Source organism: Oncorhynchus gorbuscha, linkage group LG15 (assembly GCF_021184085.1).
Source record: "Oncorhynchus gorbuscha isolate QuinsamMale2020 ecotype Even-year linkage group LG15, OgorEven_v1.0, whole genome shotgun sequence".
NCBI lineage: Eukaryota > Metazoa > Chordata > Actinopteri > Salmoniformes > Salmonidae > Oncorhynchus > Oncorhynchus gorbuscha.
In genome coordinates, this window is record NC_060187.1 from 6,962,618 (window position 1) to 6,988,221 (window position 25,604).

Sequence of the window (25,604 nt, forward strand, 5' to 3'; positions counted from 1 at the left end):
GCCTCCTCCAATGGGCTGTTCTCTTCCTCACTGCCTCCTCCAATGGGCTGTTCTCTTCCTCACTGCCTCCTCCAATGGGCTGTTCTCGTCCTCACTGCCTCCTCCAATGGGCTGTTCTCTTCCTCACTGCCTCCTCCAATGGGATGTTCTCTTCCCCACTGCCTCCTCCAATGGGCTGTTCTCTTCCACGCTGCCTCCTCCAATGGGCTGTTCTCTTCCACACTGCCTCCTCCAATGGGCTGTTCTCGTCCTCACTGCCTCCTCCAATGGGCTGTTCTCGTCCTCACTGCCTCCTCCAATGGGCTGTTCTCTTCCTGACTGCCTCCTCCAATGGGCTGTTCTCGTCCTCACTGCATCCTCCAATGGGCTGTTCTCGTCCTCACTGCATCCTCCAATGCTGAGAAGAGGGCCTGTCTTTCACTATCTATTCCAGTTCCCATTCCACTAGGGCATTAACATCCCTTGGAACCCACAGTCTCACAATGTCCACCCACCCTTCTCCTGAAGGGTAACCTAGGCAACTTTGGTTGCTTTTTTCCTCAGGAGTACCGTGTTTCTTTGAAGGGTAGTATGACTGACTAGGCACAAATAAGTCCGCGTTCATCTCAACTCAGTCTCTTGTCCCCGTGCCAGTGACTTGATGCTTTGAAACAACGCCAAAGTAAGGTTTGAGCCTGTTGTAGTTTACCACGGCACAATGTACTACTTCATACAATACTTCTGACAGTTTATTTTCGGAAATTTTAAAAGGACCCTTTGAATTTCTTCATCAGTTTGAGTGACAACCCCCTTTTGTCCTCTGATTATCTCTAAGCCACACATTCATTTTCCTCATATCTCTGGGGTGTCACCTTTCAGATTAAAGTATTGCTTTTGTTTGCCTGTGGCTTTTAGGTGATTTCTCTTTACAGCTTCCCTTACAGTGCTTAAATTACCCTTGCACCTTTCGCACATACTGGCTGCATTCCAAACACTTAACAGACACACCCTATCCCCTCAGCCCTCAAATTAAGTGGACACTTCTGATGACATATCATGACGTCTGACGAGTATACACTTGCAGGGCAAGGGGCGAGGGAGGAAGGAATTCATTTTAAAAAATGGACTGCCCTTGCCTGGAAATTTATCAGTGACGATTGTGTTTTCAGCCACCGGTAGCTTGTGGGTGCTTTATAGGCGCTACAGTCAATTATGATTGCATGTCTACTTATATTACCTATATCATTATTAATATACGCCTACTGTATGATAGCTAGCAAATTAATTAGCTAACTAGCGTTAGCTTGCCTACTGTATGAGAGCTAGTAAATTAATTAGCTAACTAGCGTTAGCCTGCCAAGCTGGAACTTCTAAAGGAGACAAATGTTTTATTTCTACAATTTCCAAAAGATAACCAAACAAAAATATCATTACTTTTACGAGATGTGTTTGTGCATTAGTAGCACAATTTCGAACTTATTTACATTCGTTTTAACTTATACTTGTATGTTGACTCCATATTGACGTTGAGATTTTTCTTAGACGTACAATCATCGCAAATTGAATTATGGAGTGTTTCAGGCCCCGAAGTGAACATAATTGTACACTCACAAACTCCATTAAAAAACGGCTTGGCTAATCATTTTGACTGACCACAAATATGGCCGCGGGGATTCCCCCAAGGGCATAATGCGAGGGTAGGTGGACGAGGGAGTGGCTTATATGAGTTTGAAAACATCATGTTTCCCTGCCTTTTGTTGAGTTCCCATAACCACATCAACCGGTAAAGTCATTTCAGGTCCCAAACAGCACCCTGTGTGAACCCCTGTGGAAGATTGAACACTACTCCTGTATGACATCACATATGGGGCGGCAGGGTAGCCTAGTGGTTAGAGTGGAGGGGCGGCAGGTAGCCTAGTGGTTAGAGTGGAGGGGCGGCAGGTAGCCTAGTGGTTAGAGTGGAGGGGCGGCAGGTAGCCTAGTGGTTAGAGTGGAGGGGCGGCAGGTAGCCTAGTGGTTAGAGTGGAGGGGCGGCAGGTAGCCTAGTGGTTAGAGTGGAGGGGCGGCAGGTAGCCTAGTGGTTAGAGTGGAGGGGCGGCAGGTAGCCTAGTGGTTAGAGTGGAGGGGCGGCAGGTAGCCTAGTGGTTAGAGCGTTGGACTACTGTCATGACGTTGGCCTCTTTGGGTTTAGCAATCCCCATCCCCCTCTCCCTGTCTCCCCTCTTGCCTCCTTCAACTAGGCTGCTGTGGTCAGAGAGACATCGTAAATTCCTGAGAAGACACTGCCACATAGCCACACAGTAGAGAGAGAGTAGATTTTCATGGAGAACAAAGGAAATCCTTCCACCTCACAGAACTTGAGGTACGAACAAATGTCATGTTCCGGAGAACTGGTCCGTTTGTCACAACTTGGGGAAGCTCATGGGAGACGGTGTGGCCACATTACCATAACGCTGTTTATATAATAGCCTCAGATATGAGGTTTATATCTAATTGTTGTATAAGATGAATGAGTGAGTATGATACTGTTTGTATAATTGTGTAATATGATTTTGGACTGTTTAATGAAGAAAAATACAATTCCCTTTTGATTTGAACTAAATCAGAGGACCGCCCCTGAGCCCAGTTAGGGTCAGACATCCTGGGACAGCGCTCTTCCGCCCTTCCAAATAAAACCCCCACTCTGGTTTTCAATCAGCAGACCGAGCTTACCTCAATTACGAGATGGCTAAAGGTTGCAGACAATGCTTTTCTCCATTAGGAGGACAAAGGTTGTAGACCATTGCTGAATCTTTTAACCATACCATGTGATTAAACTCTTAGACTATCGATACCGACAGAATGAGAACAAGTCTTTGATTTGAATTACTAGTCTGCAGCTAGGAATTCGGTATCATTGCTGACAAGGTACAAATCTGTCGTTCTGCGCCTGAACAGGCAGTTAACCCACTGTTCCCAGGCCGTCATTGAAAATAAGAATTTGTTCTTAACTGACTAGCCTAGTTAAATAAAGGTAAAATAAAATTTGTAAAAAATGAACACGAAGAACGACAACCGGCGAAACATCCATTTTATAACGAATGTCACTCTGAACAATCTCCTCTAACCACAATCGAGAGGGAGAGAGATGGACAATTCTACTTTTCACCAGCGATCAACACTGAGCGTAAATATATATATATATTGATTGCAATTGTTCCCGAATGAGTGAGCGTTCATGTGCAAAGATTTAGCATTTCAATTGTTATAATTATCACTCTGTAGTGACTTCTTAGTCGACCCCCACTTCCCCTTTTTGTCTAACAAGCCACCATGCCGGTTTAGCCCACGAGGGCACATTCTCCTATCATTTAATTCATTTACCTTGTTTGTTTGTTTGTTTATGCATTTCTGTGAATTACTTAGTTAGTAATAAATAAATTATTTAAGACAATTGATGTATGGATGACTCATAGTGAAGACTGGGTTCGTGCAGATAACCAACCATTTACGATGTTTGGAATGAGACTAACGTGAGGTAAAATAAATACTGAATTAATTCGAAGACTAATTGATAAGATAAAATATTAGAAAAGTTATTTTAGGAAATGATAACTTTGTAATCTGAATATTTTTCCTTGGTGCCCCAACTTCCTATTAATTACGGTTATACATGATTAATCAATCTAATCGCGTAATAACTATTTTTTTTTTTAAATCTTTGATTAAAAAAACTATCAGTGTTCAGTTAATGATGGTAAAGACACGACATTTATGACGCCCCGTGCGAGGAATCTAAGAGAGAATTAGACTTTGCTGTAGAATTATAAATATCAATTTTGCAAACAGAATTTTACAAACAGACTGCTTTGTATACATTTAAACTGGTTGTGTGTGTTCCCATTCGAAGGGGCTCCAGAGCGCCTCCAGTAGTGGTTTTTAGCGTCAGAGCAATGAGTGATACATTCCAGATTTAGTCTGTTAGGCCAAACGGTACTATTTCTGTCGATCAATATTAAATTCTAGAGCCAGTAAGGTTAGAAATCGGTGTCCGAGACGAAGTATTTTTGTCCGCCTACCGCACTACACCAGTGTGGACAGACTACAGGCATACCCGTATTATGTACCGTGTCGCTCCGGTCAACACAACGCTAGCAGAGTACGCCGAATGGTTTAATGTGAGATGTCACTAGTAAACCCACCCTTTCCATGGTAAAAGGGACCCTATTTTGTGTTAGAACGTATTATTTTTGAACAACGTCGGATTACGAGATGCTAAACTAACAGAGGGGGAACATGTTTCACTTCCTGTGTTCTGTTTAAATTCCTCCGCCTTGCGGCCTTTGTACTTCCGTTTGATTTCAGCATTCTGCATCACTGCTGGTGAAGAATCGCAAGTACATCTCTTAAAAGAAGTTTGGAAATCCAAACGTGGATCACGTTAAAATAATCCAGCAATCTCAATTGCTTGGGTCTCATTCAATTTATTTATTTAAATTGTCGGACATACCTTTCTAGGTTCTTCCAATTAAATGAGACACTTTAAACTTTGCAATAGTAACGTAGATGAACCAACTTCCCAGGTGAATTTAAAGTTTAATTTCCACATAGCCTATACAGGTTTGATTCTTCATTAAATTTGATCAATCAGTAAAATCTGCTTCTGCAAAGCACAATCAATCAGTCCCGCCTCCAGTGGGAATCCCATATGGCTTTGGCCTGAGGGGAAAGTGTACCATAGTGGTAAATGTACCTAACATTATCTTTATGATAATCCAGCAATCTCAATTGCTTGGGTATTATCGTCTCATTCAATTTATTTATTTAAATTGTCGGACATACCTTTCTAGGTTCTTCCAATTAAATGAGACACTTTAAACTTTGCAATAGTAACGTAGATGAACCAACTCCCCAGGTTAATTTAAAGTTTAATTCCCAGATAGCCTATCCAGTTATGATTAATCATTATCATTGATTAATTCAATTTGCTTTTGCAAATTCATTCACATCCAACTTCCACAGTATTGTCCAGTACTAATGGTTCATTAACATCTATAAATAGAATAAAATCATTTTTGCAGCTCCCAATATATTCCAAAACCAAACTTTGGAAAATTAGGAAAAACTTTTTTTCCTTTCAAAATATTCTAATAATGTGCAAGCTATCAGAGGGGGTAGTCCCCACTCGCCCGCTAATTAGTGAACCTCCACCCGCGAATGGATTGATCTCTGACCTCAGCAGCGATACCAACTGTAACTATGCCATTAGTGGAAAAGCAGACAACAACGCTTTCCAAAATCAACCATCGGGCGCAGGCCTCGCAAAGGTTCTCTCCAGTCTAGCCCTGATGTCTTGCCATCTGAGATTGGCATCTGTTCAATACTGCAGTGCACAGCTGAAGCACAAGCAGGTAATGGGAGACATAAAGGGACAGAGGGAGAGAACCAGGAAACCAATGACAAATGCAGGAAAGGGAAACATTCTGCTAGCTATGGAACTGCGCTTGAAACCTGAACAATTAAATGTAATTGCAAAAACGTATGACGATGAACAAGCACCGGCTCTTCAACAAAATTGTCTTCTACAGGAACAAAATCAATTTAGCCAAAACTAAATACGATGATGTCCACGCCAAACTAGATCAATCTGAAGAGTTATCTACAAACAGGAGCGCTCAACTTGATAACATGCATGAGGTTTTGTTGAACAGTTACTCAGAGTAACACGGTTCTCCTCAAAACGCTGCAGACCAAAGACGATCAGTTTAATGAACACAATGACAAAGTTCGATGACAAATCAGCAGAACTCATTGAAGTCGCTGACCAAATGAATGATGAGAGAACTCAGGTGATGAAGATGGAAATGTAAGCAAGCGGAGGAAATCTCATCACTGAATCTCTCGGTCGGTACTCAAGACCTCTATCTGCAAACAAACCACGACGGATAAGTGTGAGACCGAAAAGGAGCAAGTGTGACACTCACGTGTTCAAAATCAGTACTCTAAGCGCTAAAGTGGACTCTGCAATGCAGCAGAATACCACCCGTAGGTTCCATCTGACGGTCATTAACAAAAACTGCCAGTTTATGGATCAAAGTTCTGTTCCTTCTTTCCACTAAAACCAAATCAAATCAAATGTATTTATATAGCCCTTCGTACATCAGCTGATATCTCAAAGTGCTGTACAGAAACCCAGCCTAAAACCCCAAACAGCAAGCAATGCAGGTGTAGAAGCATCTGATTGTGGGTTGTACAGAGTGGTTCGTGTTTTGTTCATTTGTAAAAAGATTGCAGGCTGGCAGAGAGCCCCCCCCCCCCTGACAAGGTCAATCACAGGTCACCATTTTGAGAGGAGAGCTGTAGACTTAATGTGTTTGTTTACAGAGGCGGGACGACAAAACAAACACATAATGCTTGTGTCAGATTACTTTACTAGGTGGTCAGAGGCACACGCCATACCCAATCAGGAAGCAGTAACAGTTGCCAAGAAACTGGTAGAGGAATTTGTGTTGAAGCTAGGCCATAGTGACCAGGGGTGAAATTTTAAATTAACTATTTATTTTTAGAGAAAACATGTAAAACGGACTCATTAAGTCTACAGCTCTCCTCTCAAAAGGACGGCCTGTGACAGACCTTGTCATGGGGTGCTCTGGGGGGGGGGCACACAGCACTTGCACCACTGCTTTATGGCTCTCTGCTTGCCTGGCCAGTTAAATCTTGCTCTAATATTACTCTGTGAGTTTTTCAACACCTAAATAGCCTCCTGTTCTATCATTGTGGATAAAGGTTAAGTATCTCCTGTACGAGTTCCTCTGTTACAACCCCTCTCCAGATGGTGTCATCTGTCTCGTAGTTTAAAAATCACTGGCTACTTTAATATATGGAACACTAGTCATTTCAATAATGTTTACTTATCTTGCATTACCCATCTCATATGTATATACTGTATTCTATACTATTCTACTGTATCTTTGTCTATGCCGCTCTGACATTGCTCGTCCATATATTTATATATTCTTAATTCCATTCCTTTACTTTAGATTTGTGTGTATTGGGTATATGTTGTGAAATTGTTAGATATTACTGTACTGTCGGAACTAGAAGCACAAGCATTTCGCTGCACCCACAATAACATCTGATAAACACATGTATGTAACCAATAAAATTGGATTTGAATTGAATACTTCCTCTCCTGTTTTGACAGTGGCCAACTGGCACATTCTCTCTTTCTCTCTCTCTCTCTCTCTCTCTCTCTCTCTCTCTCTCTCTCTCTCTCTCTCTCTCTCTCTGTCTCTCTGTCTCTCTGTCTCTCTGTCTCTCTGTCTCTCTGTCTCTCTGTCTCTCTGTCTCTCTGTCTCTCTCTCTCTCTCTCTCTCTCTCTCTCTCTCTCTCTCTCTCTCGTGTTTCTGGAAGAGGACTGCCCCTATGCCTGTGTCACTATCCATTATGAAATATAGATTTGGGTCCCAAAGCCCTCTCTTTGTCAACCCAAACCCCAAAGCCCTCTCTTTGTCAACCCAAACCCCAAAGCCCTCTCTTTGTCAACCCAAACCCCAAAGCCCTCTCTTTGTCAACCCAAACCCCAAAGCCCTCTCTTTGTCAACCCAAACCCCAAAGCCCTCTCTTTGTCAACCCAAACCCCAAAGCCCTCTCTTTGTCACAAAAACAGTTTTGCAGCCATCCTCGGGATGCATCTCGACTTTGCCGATACCCACTGGCTAAGTCTAAAGTGGAAAACCACTGAGCTAGCGAGTCCAAGGTCTCGTCGATCCTAGGAAGTGGATAAGCATCTTTAACCAGTGTTCTCGTTTAACCTTCTGTAAAACCGCACAGAACCTGATTGAGCCGTCCTCCTTTCTTACTAACACCACTGGTGGTGTCCATGGACACTGCTGGATGGGTTATTCTTTCCCCTTTCTAACATGTCCTGCAAATGCTTGTGAAACTCTGCTTCCAGATGAACAGGTACCCACCTCAACACTTGTTTGATAGGCCTGGTGTCCCCTGTGTCAATCCTCGTGTCGCCCAAGTAAAAAACCAATTTTTAATTTTTTTTTTTTACCAGTGTTAAATACTTCCACATACCTTCCCACCAATTTCTTTTTTACAGCTCTCAGCTGCACCTCAGTTATCTGGCTGAAATCTATGTCCAGCTTTTGGATGAACTGTTTGTACGTCCCACTTTGCTGTGGTGGGAGAGTATGGCAGCTGGTTAGAATCCTGTAGCCTACCTATTTTTTTTTGTTCATGTGCAATGTGCAACCACAGTGCCAGCAAGACCCTGCTATTGGTCAAAATAGGTCGTCCTCTGTCGTTCCCGGGGAAACTAGATCCTCCTCCCCTCCCTTCTCCCCTTGGTCCAGGCTGTATCTGATCAAGCTCTATAGCAATGCTACATGGCCTTTTCCAAGGTTTTTAGTACTCCTTTGAGCAGGTGCAAACAAAGATCACTGCATCCAATGTGTGTAATAAAATGATCTCGTGCATCAGGTCGCACTTTCATCTGGATAAACCTTTTCAAGCTAGCCTGCTTACATCATGACCGAAGTCACACAACCTAGGGTAGCCTAGTGGTTAGAGAGTTGGACTAGGAACCGGAAGGTTGCAAGTTCAAACCCCCGAGCTGATAATCTGTCGTTCTGCCCCTGAACAGGCTGTTAACCCACTGTTCCTAGGCTGTCATTGAATATAAGAATTTGGTTAAATAAAGGTAAAATTTAATAAACAAATCCACTCACCCACTTTATGTTTTCTGTCCTGAAAAAAAAAATGCACTAACCCAGTCAACATGTTTCGATGGCTCAAAATGGCGCTGCAAAGCCACTTTGGTGGGAAAATAAAGGGAGAAGTCTAAACAACCTGGGAACAGCAATCAAATAACCACCAACTGAACGACAGCTGGTGGTGGATCAGCCGGGTGCCACGGACAGACGGATTGACCAGCCGGTGCTCATGCCAGAATCTTTCGAGGGGAAGGAAAGCAAATGGACTGTTTGGATTGAACAATTTGAGTTCGCAGTGAAAGTGAATGCTGTTGTAATCGTTCTTTGTATCCTGAGGTTAAAGTATTACAAAATCTCAAGCGTATTTCCTCTCAGCAACAGCAACAGCATGAGAAAATTCAAACTATTTGGTGCTCGCCATCCATTCACTGCTGTTAACTCAAATGTGTCAAAATGGGGTCTAGTGTTTTTGTGTGGTTTAGGCCCGGACCATCACAGTAGGTGTGAGCAGAGCATGTTGATCATCTGATACATCCCTCTCAGGTCTTAGGTCAGCAACAGCCTGCCTCACTGCCTGTGTCACACCCTGATCGGTGTCACACCCTGATCGGTGTCACACCCTGATCTGTGTCACCTGTCTTGTGCTTGTCTCCAACCGCCACCAGGTGTCTCATTTTTCCCCATTATCCCCTGTGTACCTGCTTTTTCTGTTTGTCTGTTCATTTACATTTACATTTAAGTCCAGTTCCAGAGTCTTGCATTCATTGACATCCAGTGGGACAGTCACTTAACAATAGTTCAGTCTTGTATTGTCAGGTCTTACCAGTGTGTTTCACATTTTTTTCCTGTTTCTCAAGTTTTTGTTTCTACTCTTCCCGGTTCTGACCTCTCTGCCTGTCCTGAACTTTTACTGACTCTGACCTGATTACGAACCTCTGCCTGCCCTCGACCTGCCTTTTGCCTGCGTTATAATACACATAATAATAATAATAATATATGCCATTTAGCAGACGCTTTTATCCAAAGCGACTTACAGTCATGTGTGCATACATTCTACGTATGGGTGGTCCTGGGGATCGAACCCACTACCCTGGCGTTACAAGCGCCATGCTCTACCAACTGAGCTACAGAAGGACCACATAATCAGAGAATTTAACTATCCGCCTCCTGTCTGTATCTGGGTCTTATCCTGGGTTGTGATAGCCTGACAGTAAGCAGCAGATTACAGTGAAATATACTGTATATTTTTTAAGAGAAATGCCATGACAGTGGAAGTGCAACTTAGAAATAGCCCAAAAAACCCACAACCAATACATTTTCACCCGCGACACCGTATTCAAAGTATCCCAATTTGCCGGGAAACCCGTGAACATGGCAACAATGCTTTCAAGACTATTCGAAACTCAAAACCTCAGAGTTAAAACATTTGAGTAGCTACATTTTTGCATAGAGGTTCCTATTGGTTGATTCTGATACCACAGATAGAACAATGAGACAGATATTTCACCAGATGTTTAAATGTGAAGCATCCGCTTGGCTTTTCCACTCACCAAATATGGTGGTGAAAGGAAGCCCAGTGGCCGGCAGTGGGAGAAGATGGAATTGCACATGCGCACCTCACAGAGTAGGCGTTCCCTAATGGAAATATGCAGATGTACCAATAGGATCTTGCTAGCTCCTGCTTGGCTCTGCCCACCTCCTTGCTTGTTCTGCACACTATGACTCATTTAATTCACATTGGAAACGACAGGTTGTGGTCTATCTTGGTTTAGTTATAAAAAATCTTTGCTGATACTTTCCAAGTGTGAAACTTTTTGCAACAACTTTGCAATACGAAAATGGCAGAGTTCCGAGTTGTCTTGAATTTGGCATGAGAACGAACCAAGCGCTATTGTGACATCAAAGATGGTGGATAAATGATGACAGTTCACTCAGGCCGTTTAACATTGAATAAAATGCTAAATTCCGGTCTGCTCTCCCATAGTTCTTATTATACCCAGCGAGGAAGAGAGCCCTAACTAACAGTCCTAACCCGGCAGAAAATCTGTCAATGAGAAAGTGTCAAATTTGGTCTACAACAAATAATGGCCTACTTGCTACCTGAGGTTTATTTGATCAAATGTAAGTTTTGTAGTGCTTAAGATGTTGAGTGTACTGATATACAAAGTATTCAGACCACTTGACTTTTTCCACATTTTGTTACGTTACAGCCTTATTCTAATATGGATTACATTGTATTTTTCCTTCATCAATCTACACACAAATCTTAGCGTATGTACACGCACGCACGCACGCACACACACACACACACACACACACACACACACACACACACACACACACACACACACACACACACATATATATATATTTGCTAAGATTTCTAGCAACTATCTTCAGATCTCTCCAGAGATGTTCAAGTCAGGGCTCTGGCTGGGCCACTCAAGGACATTCGGAGACTTGTCGTGAAGCCACTCCTGCATTGTCTTGACTGTAATTAGGGTCGTTGTCCTGTTGGAAGGTGAACCTTCGCCCCAGTCTGAGGTCCTGAGCGAGCTGGAGCAGGTTTTCATCAAGGATCTCTTTGTACTTTGCTCCATTCATCTTTGCCTCGATCCTGACTAGTTTCCCAGTTCCTGCCGCTGAAAAACATCCTCACAACATGATGCCGCCACCACCATGCTTCACCGTAGATGGTGGCAGGTTTCCTGCAGACGTGACACTTGGCATTCAGGCTAAAGAGTTTAATCTTGGTTTCATCAAACCAGAGAATCTTGTTTATCATGGTCTGAGAATCCTTTAGGTGCCTTCTGGCAAACTCCAAGCGGGCTGTCATGTACATTTTACTCAGGAGTGGCTTCTGTCTGGCCATTCTACCATAAAGGCCTGATTGGTGGAATGCTGCAGAGATGGTTGTCCTTCTGGAAGGTTCTCCCATCTCCACAGAGGAACTCTAGAGCTCTGTCAGAGTGACTATGGGTTTCTTGGTCACTTCCCTGACCAAGGACTGCTCAGTTTGGTAGGGCAGCCAGCTCTAGGAAGAGTCTTGGTGGTTCCAAACTTCTTCCATTTAAGAATGACGGAGGCCACTGTGTTCTTGGGGATCACAATGCTGTAGATATTTTTTGGTACCCTTCCCCAGATCTGTGCCTCGACACAATCCTGTCTCGGAGCTCTACGGACAATTCCTTCGACCTCATGGTTTTTGCTCCGACATGCAGTTTAAAAAAATTTGTAATACATTTGCAAACATTTCTAAAAACCTGTTTTCGCTTTGTCATTATGGGGTATTGTGATGTCATTATTGCTGAGGATTTTTTATTTATTTTTAAAATCCATTTTAGAATAAGGCTGTAACGTAACAGAATATGCAAAATATCAAGGGGTCTGAATACTTTCCGAAGGCACTGTATTTTGGCCATATACCATGACCCCTTGTGGCTTATTGTTTAATCGTAGCAGTCAAACAAATTCAATTGACATCCATTGATGGAAAATGATCTGGCGAGTTTAACAAGGGTGAATTGATCTTTTCTCTTGCCATATATTTAAATTCCTTTGCTAAGTAATCTCAATGCTTGCAATATTTCTTATATTGAGGAAACTCAAATTTAGCTTCTAACATCGTTACAAGTTACACGGAACCCAAACTGGCTGCGCGCGTGCGCCACTGTGCATAAATGTATTTTGTCCCCCCACACAAAATGCGATCACGACACGCAGATTAAAATATCAACACAAGTTCTGAATTAATTATATTAATTTGGGGACAGGTCAAAACGCATTAAACATTTATGGCAATTTAGCCAGTTAGCATGCACTTGTTAGCTAATTTGTCCTATTTAGCTAGCTTGCTGTTGCTAGCTAATTTGTCCTGGGATATAAACATTGAGTTGTTATTTTACCTGAAATGCACAAGGTCCTCTACTCCGCCAATTAATCCACACATAAAACGGTCAACCGAATCGTTTCTAGTCATCTCTCTTCCTTCCAGGCTTTTTCTTCTATTTACTTTATATTATGATTGGCAACTTTCATAACTTAGGTGCATTACCAAAACTGACCTCATCATCTTTCAGTCACCCACGTGGGTATAACCAATGAGGAGATGAGATGAGCTTCAATAAACCAATGAGGAGATGGGAGAGGCAGGACTTGCAGCGCGATCTGCGTCAGATATAGGAATGACTTCTATGCAGACACTTGTTGGCTGCACACAAGCAGTGTGGTGCAATAATTGAATAACATAGATTTCTAAATTTATTTTGCAATGCAAGAGGTGTAGTCAGCCTGTTACTATAATGTTCCTTCTTAATTGACTTGGTAACGTTATAGAAAATGGTTTATTGTATAGATATAGCAACTAATCTCCTGCTGTGAAAAAAAATATGTTTTGCTCGTTTTCTGTCCTTTTTTGGCGGTGCGGGTTTGCCTTATCATTCCCTTGAAATGAACCTGTCCTGGCAACCCTGCTTGAAAGCGCGCTGTGTGTATAGCAGGCTGCTTTTCACCGGAGCACGGATGAAACGACGGACGGAGCGGAGAGAATTTGGACTGCGAAGAGAACAAGACCCAACGTTGAACTGATTTGATAAGTGTCAGATATTAAATTAGTGGGTAGTATTAGTTAGTTTTTTAATCCCTTGATAAGTGGACGCTAGTCTCGGACATTCCCATCGTTTGCGGGCATTGATAAACACAAGACTTGACTTCACCCCGTCTCTTATGAATATTGAATTCGCGGTATGAATTGTTTACATCTGATAGTTTGATGGGGCTTTTAAGGATTATGATGCCTCCCAAGTTACAGCTTTTGTCTATTTTGGTTTTTGGAGTGTCGATGCTCTTCATTGAAAACCAAATCCAGAAATTGGAGGAGTCGCGGGCAAAACTGGGTAAGCATTTGAACGTTGTTGTGCACACGATATTTTATAAAATATCAACACTAGTTACGTGCTAAGTGTTTGTAAACATTGTGTTTTGGAGAATTACAATCATTGATTTTAGATTGGAAAGCTATCTTGGGGTTTTTGGGTAACGTTTAACCAGCTTAAGATAGCTTTCCAGCCAAGAGTGCAGTTTTGCATTCTAATCGAGTTTGCTTGCAGCTGGTTACCAAAAGGCAACTCAGTAGCTGGTTGACGGGCTACAATTTATCCCCTGTTCCCACATTTGGCTGCTGTTTTCCAACAACAAACTAGTTAACTTAATACGTTGTAGTATTTACCGGAAGATACCCGAACCTTACCGTTACGCTTTTTTTTACACTGAGCTGCACTGGGGTCAGAACGTAATCATGGTTTCATTAACACAAGAGATCAACAGAGCAAATTGGGAGTGATGAACCAATGGAAGACCATCCCATTTAAATGACAGAAGGGGAGGGAGGGGGCATTGGGTGATGCTAATATGGGTGAGGGACATGGCAGGATCAAAGTTGCGGAGAGATTAACTTTAGGAAAATTGCGTTGCTATTGACATTTCGAAGTTCACTAGTTTCCGGTAACTATACTTTCCAGGCCATACTAGATTTACTGTACTGTTGATACATGGCACTACCAAGCTGTTGCTAGCACCAACATGAGGGTGACGCAAACGTGGCTATACAAATTTACGTGGGAAAGGATCTCGGCCTTCAGACACGATGGAGTCGGAAAACATACCGCAATGCAGAGATGTGATATGTCACTGTACTCCAAATTGTAACTTTATCCACACTGATACATGGACAAGATTGAAATACTGCTAGTTTTCCTTGCAAAATTCCCCTTTTGTCCTACTGCTAGCTAGCATGAGGTGGCTACTGCTAGCTAGCATAAAGATGAAAGTTGCCGTTTCGCCGGTAAAAATGTGCAGTGTTTCAATCTTCTCATTACAGCTGCATTGTAACTCAGTTGGCTGGAAATCTGTGTCGTCTTGTTCAAATCAAGCTAAAGATGATGCGTGAAGTATTTTGATTTGAAGAAGCTAGCTGTCACAGATATAGCTGTGTTGATATGTTATTTCCCATTCCCTTAGAGGCAATTCTGCATCATGCAGTTGTCCCCACCTCGGTCTGATCCAAAAGGTTTCCCCTTCCAACAAATAGAATGTCACGTTATTGTTTCACCTGGGTATGATACTGCTGCAGCCAGACAGCAGAGAGAACACGCCCTTATCCACATGGACAGGGCCGTTGTGGAGAGGGTCAAAAGGTTGGACATCACCGAGGACCTGTAACGGCCCCCTTCACACCGACAGCATGGTGATGAATGCGCAACAGAGCCTTATTGAAGAAATTAGTCTTGACCCCCCAATACCCTCACAAACTTACACAGATGCACTATTAAGAGAATCCTGTCGGGATTACCGCATGGTAATCATCATTGCACCGCCTGAAACCGAGCCACAGCCTGTTGTGGTTCATCCAGACTCATCATCAGGTGTATCAAATGCCCTCCAGGACATCTAAAGCAGCCAGTGTCATCAGACTAGGAAGGTCAAGAAGATCATCAATGACCTTATTTCAGCCATTTACCGAGCCACAGTCCTGTTTAATAATAACAAATATCTTATTTAGCAGACGCTTTTACCCAGAGACGACTAGCCCAATCATCAAGGACCTCAGCCACCCGAGCCACAGTCCTGTTCACCCCTCTACCATCTGAAGATCAGTCAAGGACCTCAGCCACCCGAGCCACAGCCTGTTCACCTCGCTACCATCTAGAAGGAGGAGACAGTACAGGTGTATCAAATCCAGGATCAAGAGACATCTATCTCCAGGCCATCAGACTAGCCAGGCCTCCGCCCAGTACCCTGCCCTGAACCTTATTTTATTGCGCTTTATTTACCTAGGCAGGTTGTTTAATAAGAACAAATTCTTATTTACAATGACGGCTAAACCCAGACGACACTGGGCCCAATCACTGGCCGGTTGTGATACTGCCTGGAATCGAACCAGGGTCTATAGTGACGCCTCTAGCACTGAGATACAGTCCCTTAGACCGTTGTGCCATTCTGGAACCCAGAACCTTAGACTCTACCCGGCCACCGCCCGGTACTCTACCCGGCCACCGCCCGGTACTCTACCCGGCCACCGCCCGGTACTCTACCCGGCCCACCGTACTCCCCGGCCACTCGCCCGGTACTCTACCCTGCCACCGCCCGGTACTCTACCCTGCCACCGCCCGGTACTCTACCCGGCCACCGCCCGGTACTCTACCCGGCCACCGCCCGGTACTCTACCCGGCCACCGCCCGGTACTCTACCCTGCTGCTGCTCTATGTACATAGAATCATTGAACACTGATCACTTTTAATGTTTACACACTGTTCTACACACTTTATATCTATATACTGTATTCTACACATGGCTCATCCTGTATAACTAACTACTGCTTGATATACACACATTTTCTATTCACATTAGCTATATACACACGTGTGTGTGTGTGTGTGTGTCTCTATGTATATTTATGTTTGTGTGTATATGTATATGTATGTATATTTATGTCTACATAAATGTGTGTGTGTATATATTTATATTCTGGACTCTGGTCCAGTAGATAATTTCCTGCAATTCTATCCATCGTGCCATGGGGTTTTGTACTGTGTATTTAAATATGATATTCTTGACATAGCTCCAAACCATCTCTTCTACTGTACATACCATTCTTAGTATCTCAACTACTGTACATAACATTCTTAGTATATGTTTTGTAAATTATTCCCGTGTTGATACAGGGCCTTCAGAATGTATTCATACCCCTCAATGTATTCCACATCTTGTGTTACAGCCTGGATTAAATACTTTTTCTCTTTTTCCCAGCTACACAAAATACCCCATAATGACAAAGTGAAAACATGTTTATAGACATTTTGTAAAGTACTTCTGACATTGACTACAGCTGTGAGTCTTTCTGGGTAAATCTTTTAAGTGCTTCCCACACCAGGATCGTTCAACATTTGCCCATTATTCCTTTCAAATTGGTTGTTGATCAAAAGCTAGATAAACTATTTTCAGGTCTTGCCATATATTTTAAAATAGAATTAAGACAAAACTGTTACTCGCCCACTCAGGAACATTCAGTATCTTCTTGGTAAGCATCTCCAGTGTATATTTGGCCTTGTGTTTTAGGTTATTGTCCTACTGAAAGGGGAAGTTATCTCCCAGTGTCTGGTGGAAACCTGGTTCAGTCTGCTTTTCTTCTAGGATTTTGCCTGTGCTTAGCTCCCTTCCATGATTTTTTAAATATGTTTTTTATCCTGACAGACTCCCCCAGTCCTTAATGATTACAAGCATACCCATAACATGATGCAGCCACTACTATGTTTGAAGATATGGCTAGTGATACTCTGTAATGTGTTGTGTTGGATTTGCCCCAAACATGAGGCTTTGTATTCAGGATATAAAGTTTATTTCTTTGGCACATTTTCAGCAGTGTTACTTTCGTGCCTTGTTGCAAACAGGATGCATGTTTTGGAATATAAAAAAAAAAAGATCAGTACAGGCTTCCTCTTTTTCACTCAATTGTTAGCGTTGTGGAGTAACTACAATGTTGACCAATCCATTAAACTCTTAACGGTTTTAAAGTCACCATTGTCCTCATGGTAAAATCTCTGAGCAGTTTCCTTCCTGTCCGGCAACTGAGTTAGGAAGGACGCCTGTATCTTTGTAGTGACTGGGTGTATTGACACACCATCCAGAGTGTAATTCACAACTTCACCAGGCTCAAAGGGATATTCAATGTCTGCTTTACATTATTTTTTATCCATCTACTAATAGGTGCACTTCTTTGCGAGGTGTTGAAAAACCTCCCTGGTCTGTGTTTGAAATTCACTGCTCGCCTGAGGGACCTTACAGTTATCTGTATGTGTGGGGTACAGGGGAGAGGTAGTCATTCAACAGTCATGGTAAACTCTATTATTGGACACAAAGTGAGTCCATGCAACTTAGTATGTATTTTTACTCCTGAACTTGTTTAGGCTTACCATAACAAAAGGGGTTGAATACTTATTGACTCAGACATTTGAAGCAGCAGGGTAGCCTAGTGGTTAGAGTGGAGGGGCGGCAGGGTAGCCTAGTGGTTAGAGTGGAGGGGCGGCAGGGTAGCCTAGTGGTTAGAGTGTAGAGGAGAGCAGGGTAGCCTAGTGGTTAGAGTGTAGGGGCGGCAGGGTAGCCTAGTGGTTAGAGTGGAGGGGCGGCAGGGTAGCCTAGTGGTTAGAGTGTAGAGGAGAGCAGGGTAGCCTAGTGGTTAGAGTGTAGAGGAGAGCAGGGTAGCCTAGTGGTTAGAGTGTAGAGGAGAGCAGGGTAGCCTAGTGGTTAGAGTGTAGAGGAGAGCAGGGTAGCCTAGTGGTTAGAGTGTAGAGGAGAGCAGGGTAGCCTAGTGGTTAGAGTGTAGAGGAGAGCAGGGTAGCCTAGTGGTTAGAGTGTAGAGGAGAGCAGGGTAGCCTAGTGGTTAGAGTGTAGAGGCGGCAGGTAGCCTAGTGGTTAGAGTGTAGAGGAGAGCAGGGTAGCCTAGTGGTTAGAGTGTAGAGGAGAGCAGGGTAGCCTAGTGGTTAGAGTGTAGAGGAGTGCAGGGTAGCCAGTGGTTAGGTGGAGCCTAGAGTGGTTAGAGTGGAGTGGGGCGGCAGGGTAGCCTAGTGGTTAGAGTGGAGGGGCGGCAGGGTAGCCTAGTGGTTAGAGTGGAGGGGCGGCAGGGTAGCCTAGTGGTTAGAGTGGAGGGGCGGCAGGATAGCCTAGTGGTTAGAGTGGAGGGGCGGCAGGGTGGCCTAGTGGTTAGAGTGTAGAGGAGTGCAGGGTAGCCTAGTGGTTAGAGTGTAGGGGGGAGGGAGCCTAGTGGTTAGAGTGGAGGGGGCAGGGTAGCCTAGTGGTTAGAGTGGAGGGGGGCAGGGTAGCCTAGTGGTTAGAGTGGAGGGGCGGCAGGGTAGCCTAGTGGTTAGAGTGGAGGGGCGGCAGGGTAGCCTAGTGGTTAGAGTGTAGAGGAGAGCAGGGTAGCCTAGTGGGGTAGCCTAGTGGTTAGTGTTGGACTAGTAACCGGAAGCAGCAGTTCAACCCCCCCGAGCTGACAAGGTACAAATCTGTCGTTCTGCCCCTGAACATGGCAGTTAACCCACTGTTCCTAGGCCGTCATGGAAACTAAGAATTTGTTCTTAACTGACTTGCCTAGTAAAATAAAGGTAAAATAACATTTCAGTTTGATTATTTTTTAAATTCATTTATTTCTAGTTGGGAGGTAGTTACACAACATCTCACTGAACCCTCTATAACATCTGCTAAACTGTGTACACGACCAATAAACTATTTGTTTTGATAATGTCTTGTCAGTTGTCTGTGAAGGCTAAGCCATAACCATCCCAAAGGATAATCTTTCCTGTTCCTCTGAAGCGGGGTAGAGACAGAGCTGCTAGTCTAGACTAGCCGTCATGCTCCCCTTCGGCGTTATTTAATGTTGTAAGTTACATTTATATTTTTTTAAATAAGGGAGGGTGGGGGGTTTTGTGTGTGTAAATATAACAATCAATCGAGTATATCATGACTAATGAACCAATGAATAATGAACAGAAAGCATGTTTTTATTCAGATCTAATTTGTATTTGTCACAAGCTTCCTAAACAACAGGTGTAGACATAACAGTGAAGTGTTTAACTTTTCCAACAATGCAACCAAAACAACAAAAAACAAGGTTAAAAAGATACAATAATTAGAATAGTGACCCGAGGAATAAGTACACAGCTTTCAGACATGTTCTGAATTTTCATTATGGATGAGATTGGGGAGGGGGGGGTCTGAAATCCAATAATACTGTAATTAAATGGGATTAAATGTGGACGGATACTCTATCTGGAGAGGTGAAAGGTGACGAATGAGTAGCAATGGGGATTATTCCCTATCGGGCTGCCAGTCTGTCACTATGGCCCAGTCTCTGACACATCAATGTCTGCTTCCCAAATCACACCCTATTCCCTAATATAAGTGCACTACTTTTGACCAGGGACCCCCTAGGTATTTCAAACTCTGAATAGGGGTAAACTGTACAGATACTTTTACATATAGTTCTACTATACAGGCTATCAATACAAATGGATGTTTTAATAAAAAATAAAAAAAAGAGATCTTTTTTAAATGCATTTCCCGTTATGATTTGCTGCACAGTGACGAGTAGGTCACGCTAGCTCGTTGTGTGAAACGCATTGGAGCTACCATGAGCAGCTTCCTTGTGGTACTGCATATAATACATGCAGTACCACTAATACATTACTATTAAGGCCATTGCGAAGGCCCACCACACCAGGAAGCTGCTGACACGACCCTGGAAACAAAGAGGATTAATTGTTACTAGGTAGACAAGAAGAAGAAGAAGCAGCTTAGCCAGACCTTTATCCTCTTGTTGTCCACGTCCCTGATGATCGTGCAACAGATTGACGTTGGGTTGGGAGTATGCTAGTACTTCATAGCAGTACTTCATAAGGGGGGTTGTTCTGTCCGCAGGGACTGGTTGAGGGCAGTGTCCAAGGATTAAGTTTGAGTGGGAGGAGGGCTCTATATTAATAGATGGTAGTAAGTAGGGCCGGGACGATACCTCAAATTCTTGCTCTGATGGAGGGGCCTGGGCAGAGTTTTTGCTCTGATGGAGGGGCCTGGGCAGAGTTTTTGCTCTGATGGAGGGGCCTGGGCAGAGTTTTTGCTCTGATGGAGGGGCCTGGGCAGAGGGGGGCCTGGGCAGAGTTTTTGCTCTGATGGGGGGCCTGGGCAGAGTTTTTTTGCTCTGATGGGGGGCCTGGGCAGAGTTTTTTTTTCTGCTCTGATGGGGGGGGGGGCTGGGCTATTTGGAGGGAGAAAGAAGAGCAGGATGTCCATTTTGTGTTTGAGTAGACAATTACAGTGGCATTACCCATCATGCCAATGGGTCAACCCTTTTGACCAGATGTGACTATCCTTTCTGATATGAACAGGATTCATCTGCCCAGCGATGTTTGTAGAGTGCATTTTGCCGATTTGATCATTAGCCCCTCTTTTGTTGCTGTCCGAACAGCTTTTTGAAAGCACGCAGATGACACAGTGGCCATTTTCCTAGGATACATGGCTGAATTCACAAGAACAAGGCATGTGCTTTATATTTTAATATGTCTTAAGTCTGGTATGTGAGCTGCAATGGGTTTTATACTTGGAAAGGTTACTTTAAAAAAAAAATAACTGAACCTAATAGGGACGTTTCCTTTGTGTCCTCAATGCATTTCCCCACTTCTTTAGCAAGGGCTCTCGTTGTGGAGTGGATTGTCTTGGTACCCTGGCAAGTCTCCTTGGCAAAGTGGGCTTCATGGAGGGGAAGAAAGGAGTGAGAACAAGGGGGGGGGGGAGGTGGAGCGATTTGACAGACGCCTCTCACACGGTTCAGTAAAGCCCTGTTCTTTTCTGGGCCTGGTTTTCATGTCTGTTCAATCTGGATCTCTGCTCAGAAACCTTATCACGAAGACTGCAACGTTTCAGTTGAACCTGATTGGAGCCATTTTGTATTTTCTTGGACGGTTGGAATCCCAGCATAATGCTCTCTGATTTCTTGTTTTAAGTGGTGCAGAGACGGAGGTAACCTTTTTTAAAAAATGTTTTGGTTCCATATATTTAAAACATCTAGTTTTTCTGTATTTAAAAAAAATGGTTTTAACTGTTCTAGGGTTAGGCTATTATTGCTGTACGACGAAGTTATCTCTGCGAATCATTGTAATGTTTGTCAATTAATCCTGTAAGTGATGGGTTGTCAACTGGTGATTCGACACGGAAATAAAATACAAAATTCATCAAATAATAATTGTACAAACCTTATCTGTTGTCCCACAACTTGTCAGCCCCAAAATAAGGTTTTGTTTCTGTGTAACAACTGATTTTTAATTATTCATGTTTTTGCTCACTGTAACCAATCGTCTGAGCCCGCTGGAGTAAGTTTGGTTTGTGATTGGCAGCACATCCATTATGATACTGGTTAGCTGAGTGATGAATGGAGGTGTGTGTGTGTGATTAATACGACTGCAGCAGGACTATCGTCTTTCTGACTGTCAATATTAATCTTTTATCAGGAGGCTGGCTTTTGTGTTAATCAGCAGTGCTTTGATAAACGAGCTGCCGGTCAAACTGCAAATGTAGTGGTGAGGAGAGCGATGCCAGGCCAGACCACACATTCTACTTCGACAGGATTTAATCTGCTCCTGTGGGCAAACTACCAAACTGGCACACCACAATGAGAGTTCAGGTTTGATTTCTCCCGGTTTTTGTCTTCTTCCTCTCAGCCTTGTGCAGTTAGACTGGATGGATGGACGGACGGACAGGCAGAGACCGACTGAGACAGACGGCAAGTGGAGGATGGTCATCATTCTCTTTTTTAGAAACAAATGACTCCGGTCTTATTGTAGGTGTGTTTTGTCAAGTAACAAAGCCTAACACTTCCCCTTTCTAGGCAGATATGAGTAATTCATCTAAACTAGAGTGGAAGTGAGTGCATGAGCACTATGGAAGACATGGTACCCTAAATAATGAGTCCCTGATGGAAAAGAAAGGAAGAGAGTGAATGCCTCTTCTCCCTGTCTCAGCTGAAGGCATGCTGATTCCTGTCTCAAACACTCTGCATGGCCCCGAATGCCTCCTCTCCCCGTCTCAGCTGAAGGCATGCTGATTCCTGTCTCAAACACTCTGCATGGCCCCGAATGCCTCCTCTCCCTGTCTCAGCTGAAGGCATGCTGATTCCTGTCTCAAACACTCTGCAAATGCCTCTTCTCCCTGTCTCAGCTGAAGGCATGCTGATTCCTGTCTCAAACACTCTGCATGGCCCCGAATGCCTCCTCTCCCTGTCTCAGCTGAAGGCATGCTGATTCCTGTCTCAAACACTCTGCATGGCCCCGAATGCCTCCTCTCCCTGTCTCAGCTGAAGGCATGCTGATTCCTGTCTCAAACACTCTGCATGGCCCCGAATGCCTCCTCTCCCTGTCTCAGCTGAAGGCATGCTGATTCCTGTCTCAAACACTCTGCATGGCCCCGAATGCCTCCTCTCCCTGTCTCAGCTGAAGGCATGCTGATTCCTGTCTCAAACACTCTGCATGGCCCCGAATGCCTCTTCTCCCTGTCTCAGCTGAAGGCATGCTGCTTCCTGTCTCAAACACTCTGCATGGCCCCGAATGCCTCCTCTCCCTGTCTCAGCTGAAGGCATGCTGATTCCTGTCTCAAACACTCTGCATGGCCCCGAATGCCTCCTCTCCCTGTCTCAGCTGAAGGCATGCTGATTCCTGTCTCAAACACTCTGCATGGCCCCGAATGCCTCCTCTCCCTGTCTCAGCTGAAGGCATGCTGATTCCTGTCTCAAACACTCTGCATGGCCCCGAATGCCTCCTCTCCCTGTCTCAGCTGAAGGCATGCTGATTCCTGTCTCAAACACTCTGCATGGCCCCGAATGCCTCCTCTCCCTGTCTCAGCTGAAGGCATGCTGATTCCTGTCTCAAACACTCTGCATGGCCCCGAATGCCTCCTCTCCCTGTCTCAGCTGAAGGCATGCTGATTCCTGTCTCAAACACTCTGCATGGCCCCGAATGCCTCCTCTCCCTGTCTCAGCTGAAGGCATGCTGATTCCTGTCTCAAACACTCTGCATGGCCCCGAATGCCTCCTCTCCCTGTCTCAGCTGAAGGCATGCTGATTCCTGTCTCAAACACTCTGCATGGCCCCGAATGCCTCCTCTCCCTGTCTCAGCTGAAGGCATGCTGATTCCTGTCTCAAACACTCTGCATGGCCCCGAATGCCTCCTCTCCCTGTCTCAGCTGAAGGCATGCTGATTCCTGTCTCAAACACTCTGCATGGCCCCGAATGCCTCCTCTCCCTGTCTCAGCTGAAGGCATGCTGATTCCTGTCTCAAACACTCTGCATGGCCCCGAATGCCTCCTCTCCCTGTCTCAGCTGAAGGCATGCTGATTCCTGTCTCAAACACTCTGCATGGCCCCGAATGCCTCTTCTCCCTGTCTCAGCTGACTTCTTCCTGTCTAACTCTGTATGTCCATGTACACATTCACTATTCAATTAGGAATGTGATGCATTATTCATTAATTTTTCCTAACGTTTAAACTATTTTTATTTTGTATCTTTAAATCTGGTTTTCTTGTAAATTGATTGCATTCCACATGAATTCACAATGCTGATGCTGTAACTGATGTGACACGGCTAACTTGGTTAGCGGTGGTCCGCGCTAAATAGCGTTTCAATCGGTAACGTCCCTCGCTCTGAGACCTTGAAGCAGTAGTAGTTCCCTTTGCTCTGCAAGAGCCGCGGCTTTTATGGAGCGATGGGTAACGATGCTTGGGTGGGTGACTGTTGTTAATGTGTGCAGAGGGTCCCTGGTTCGCGCCCGGGTGCGGGCGAGGGGACGGACTAAAGTTCTACTGTTACACTGCTAGCAACAATATGGGTCTCATGGTGCATCCCGTTCAGATGGTTTGCACCTGTACTACCATTTGACTCACTATGCTGTGTTATTTTCTCCATGCACTTCCTATCGCTGAGTCTACCATTTTAAATTACACAACCCAGGCCTTTTATAGCCTATTATCTTGTTGGGCTATAACACAGAAAGGTATGTTTTGTGATAACTGCACAGTGATTTTAATTTTGTGGAGAAGCAAAAAGTTTTCTTGGTAAGGTTCCCAATTTTAGTTTAAACGTTCACACCCCTACCTTCCATGGGGCGGCAGGATGGCCTAGTGGTTAGAGTGGAGGGGCGGCAGGGTGGCCTAGTGGTTAGAGTGGAGGGGAGAGCAGGGTGGCCTAGTGGTTAGAGTGGAGGGGGCGGCAGGGTGGCCTAGTGGTTAGAGTGGAGGGGCGGCAGGGTAGCCTAGTGGTTAGAGTGGAGGGGCGGCAGGGTAGCCTAGTGGTTAGAGTGGAGGGGCGGCAGGGTGGCCTAGTGGTTAGAGTGGAGGGGCGGCAGGGTAGCCTAGTGGTTAGAGTGGAGGGGCGGCAGGGTGGCCTAGTGGTTAGAGTGGAGGGGCGGCAGGGTGGCCTAGTGGTTAGAGTGGAGGGGCGGCAGGGTAGCCTTGTGGTTGGAGTGGTAGGGTGGCCTAGTGGTTAGAGTGGAGGGGCGGCAGGGTAGCCTAGTGGTTAGAGTGGAGGGGCGGCAGGGTGGCCTAGTGGTTAGAGTGGAGGGGGCGGCAGGGTGGCCTAGTGGTTAGAGTGTAGGGGAGAGCAGGGTAGCCTAGTGGTTAGAGTGTAGGGGCGGCAGGGTGGCCTAGTGGTTAGAGTGGAGGGGCGGCAGGGTAGCCTAGTGGTTAGAGTGGAGGGGCGGCAGGGTGGCCTAGTGGTTAGAGTGGAGGGGCGGCAGGGTGGCCTAGTGGTTAGAGTGGAGGGGCGGCAGAGCCTTGTGGTTGGAGGGTAGGGTGGCCTAGTGGTTAGAGTGGAGGGGCGGCAGGGTAGCCTAGTGGTTAGAGTGGAGGGGCGGCAGGGTGGCCTAGTGGTTAGAGTGTAGGGGCGGCAGGGTAGCCTAGTGGTTAGAGTGTAGGGGCGGCAGGGTAGCCTAGTGGTTAGAGTGTAGAGGCGGCAGGGTAGCCTAGTGGTTAGAATGTAGGGGCGGCAGGGTAGCCTAGTGGTTAGAGTGTAGAGGCGGCAGGGTAGCCTAGTGGTTAGAGTGGAGGGGCGGCAGGGTAGCCTAGTGGTTAGAGTGTAGGGGCGGCAGGGTAGCCTAGTGGTTAGAGTGGTGGGGCGGCAGGGTAGCCTAGTGGTTAGAGTGGTGGGGCGGCAGGGTAGCCTAGTGGTTAGAGTGTAGGGGCGGCAGGGTAGCCTAGTGGTTAGAGTGGTGGGGCGGCAGGGTAGCCTAGTGGTTAGAGTGGTGGGGCGGCAGGGTAGCCTAGTGGTTAGAGTGTAGGGGCGGCAGGGTAGCCTAGTGGTTAGAGTGTAGGGGCGGCAGGGTAGCCTAGTGGTTA

The 25,604-nt window shown here is 45.0% G+C and overlaps 1 protein-coding gene across 1 annotated transcript in view; it reads left to right on the forward strand.

The window, feature by feature from the left end:
• Positions 1 to 12,621: 12,621 nt before the first annotated feature.
• LOC123997987 (heparan sulfate 2-O-sulfotransferase 1-like) overlaps positions 12,622 to 25,604 on the forward strand; it is a gene marked incomplete at its 3' end in the record, with an annotated part of 69,089 nt that continues 56,106 nt past the window's right edge. The window contains 1 exon segment of the mRNA XM_046302763.1: positions 12,622 to 13,576. Coding sequence (XP_046158719.1) covers positions 13,453 to 13,576 — 124 coding nt within the window.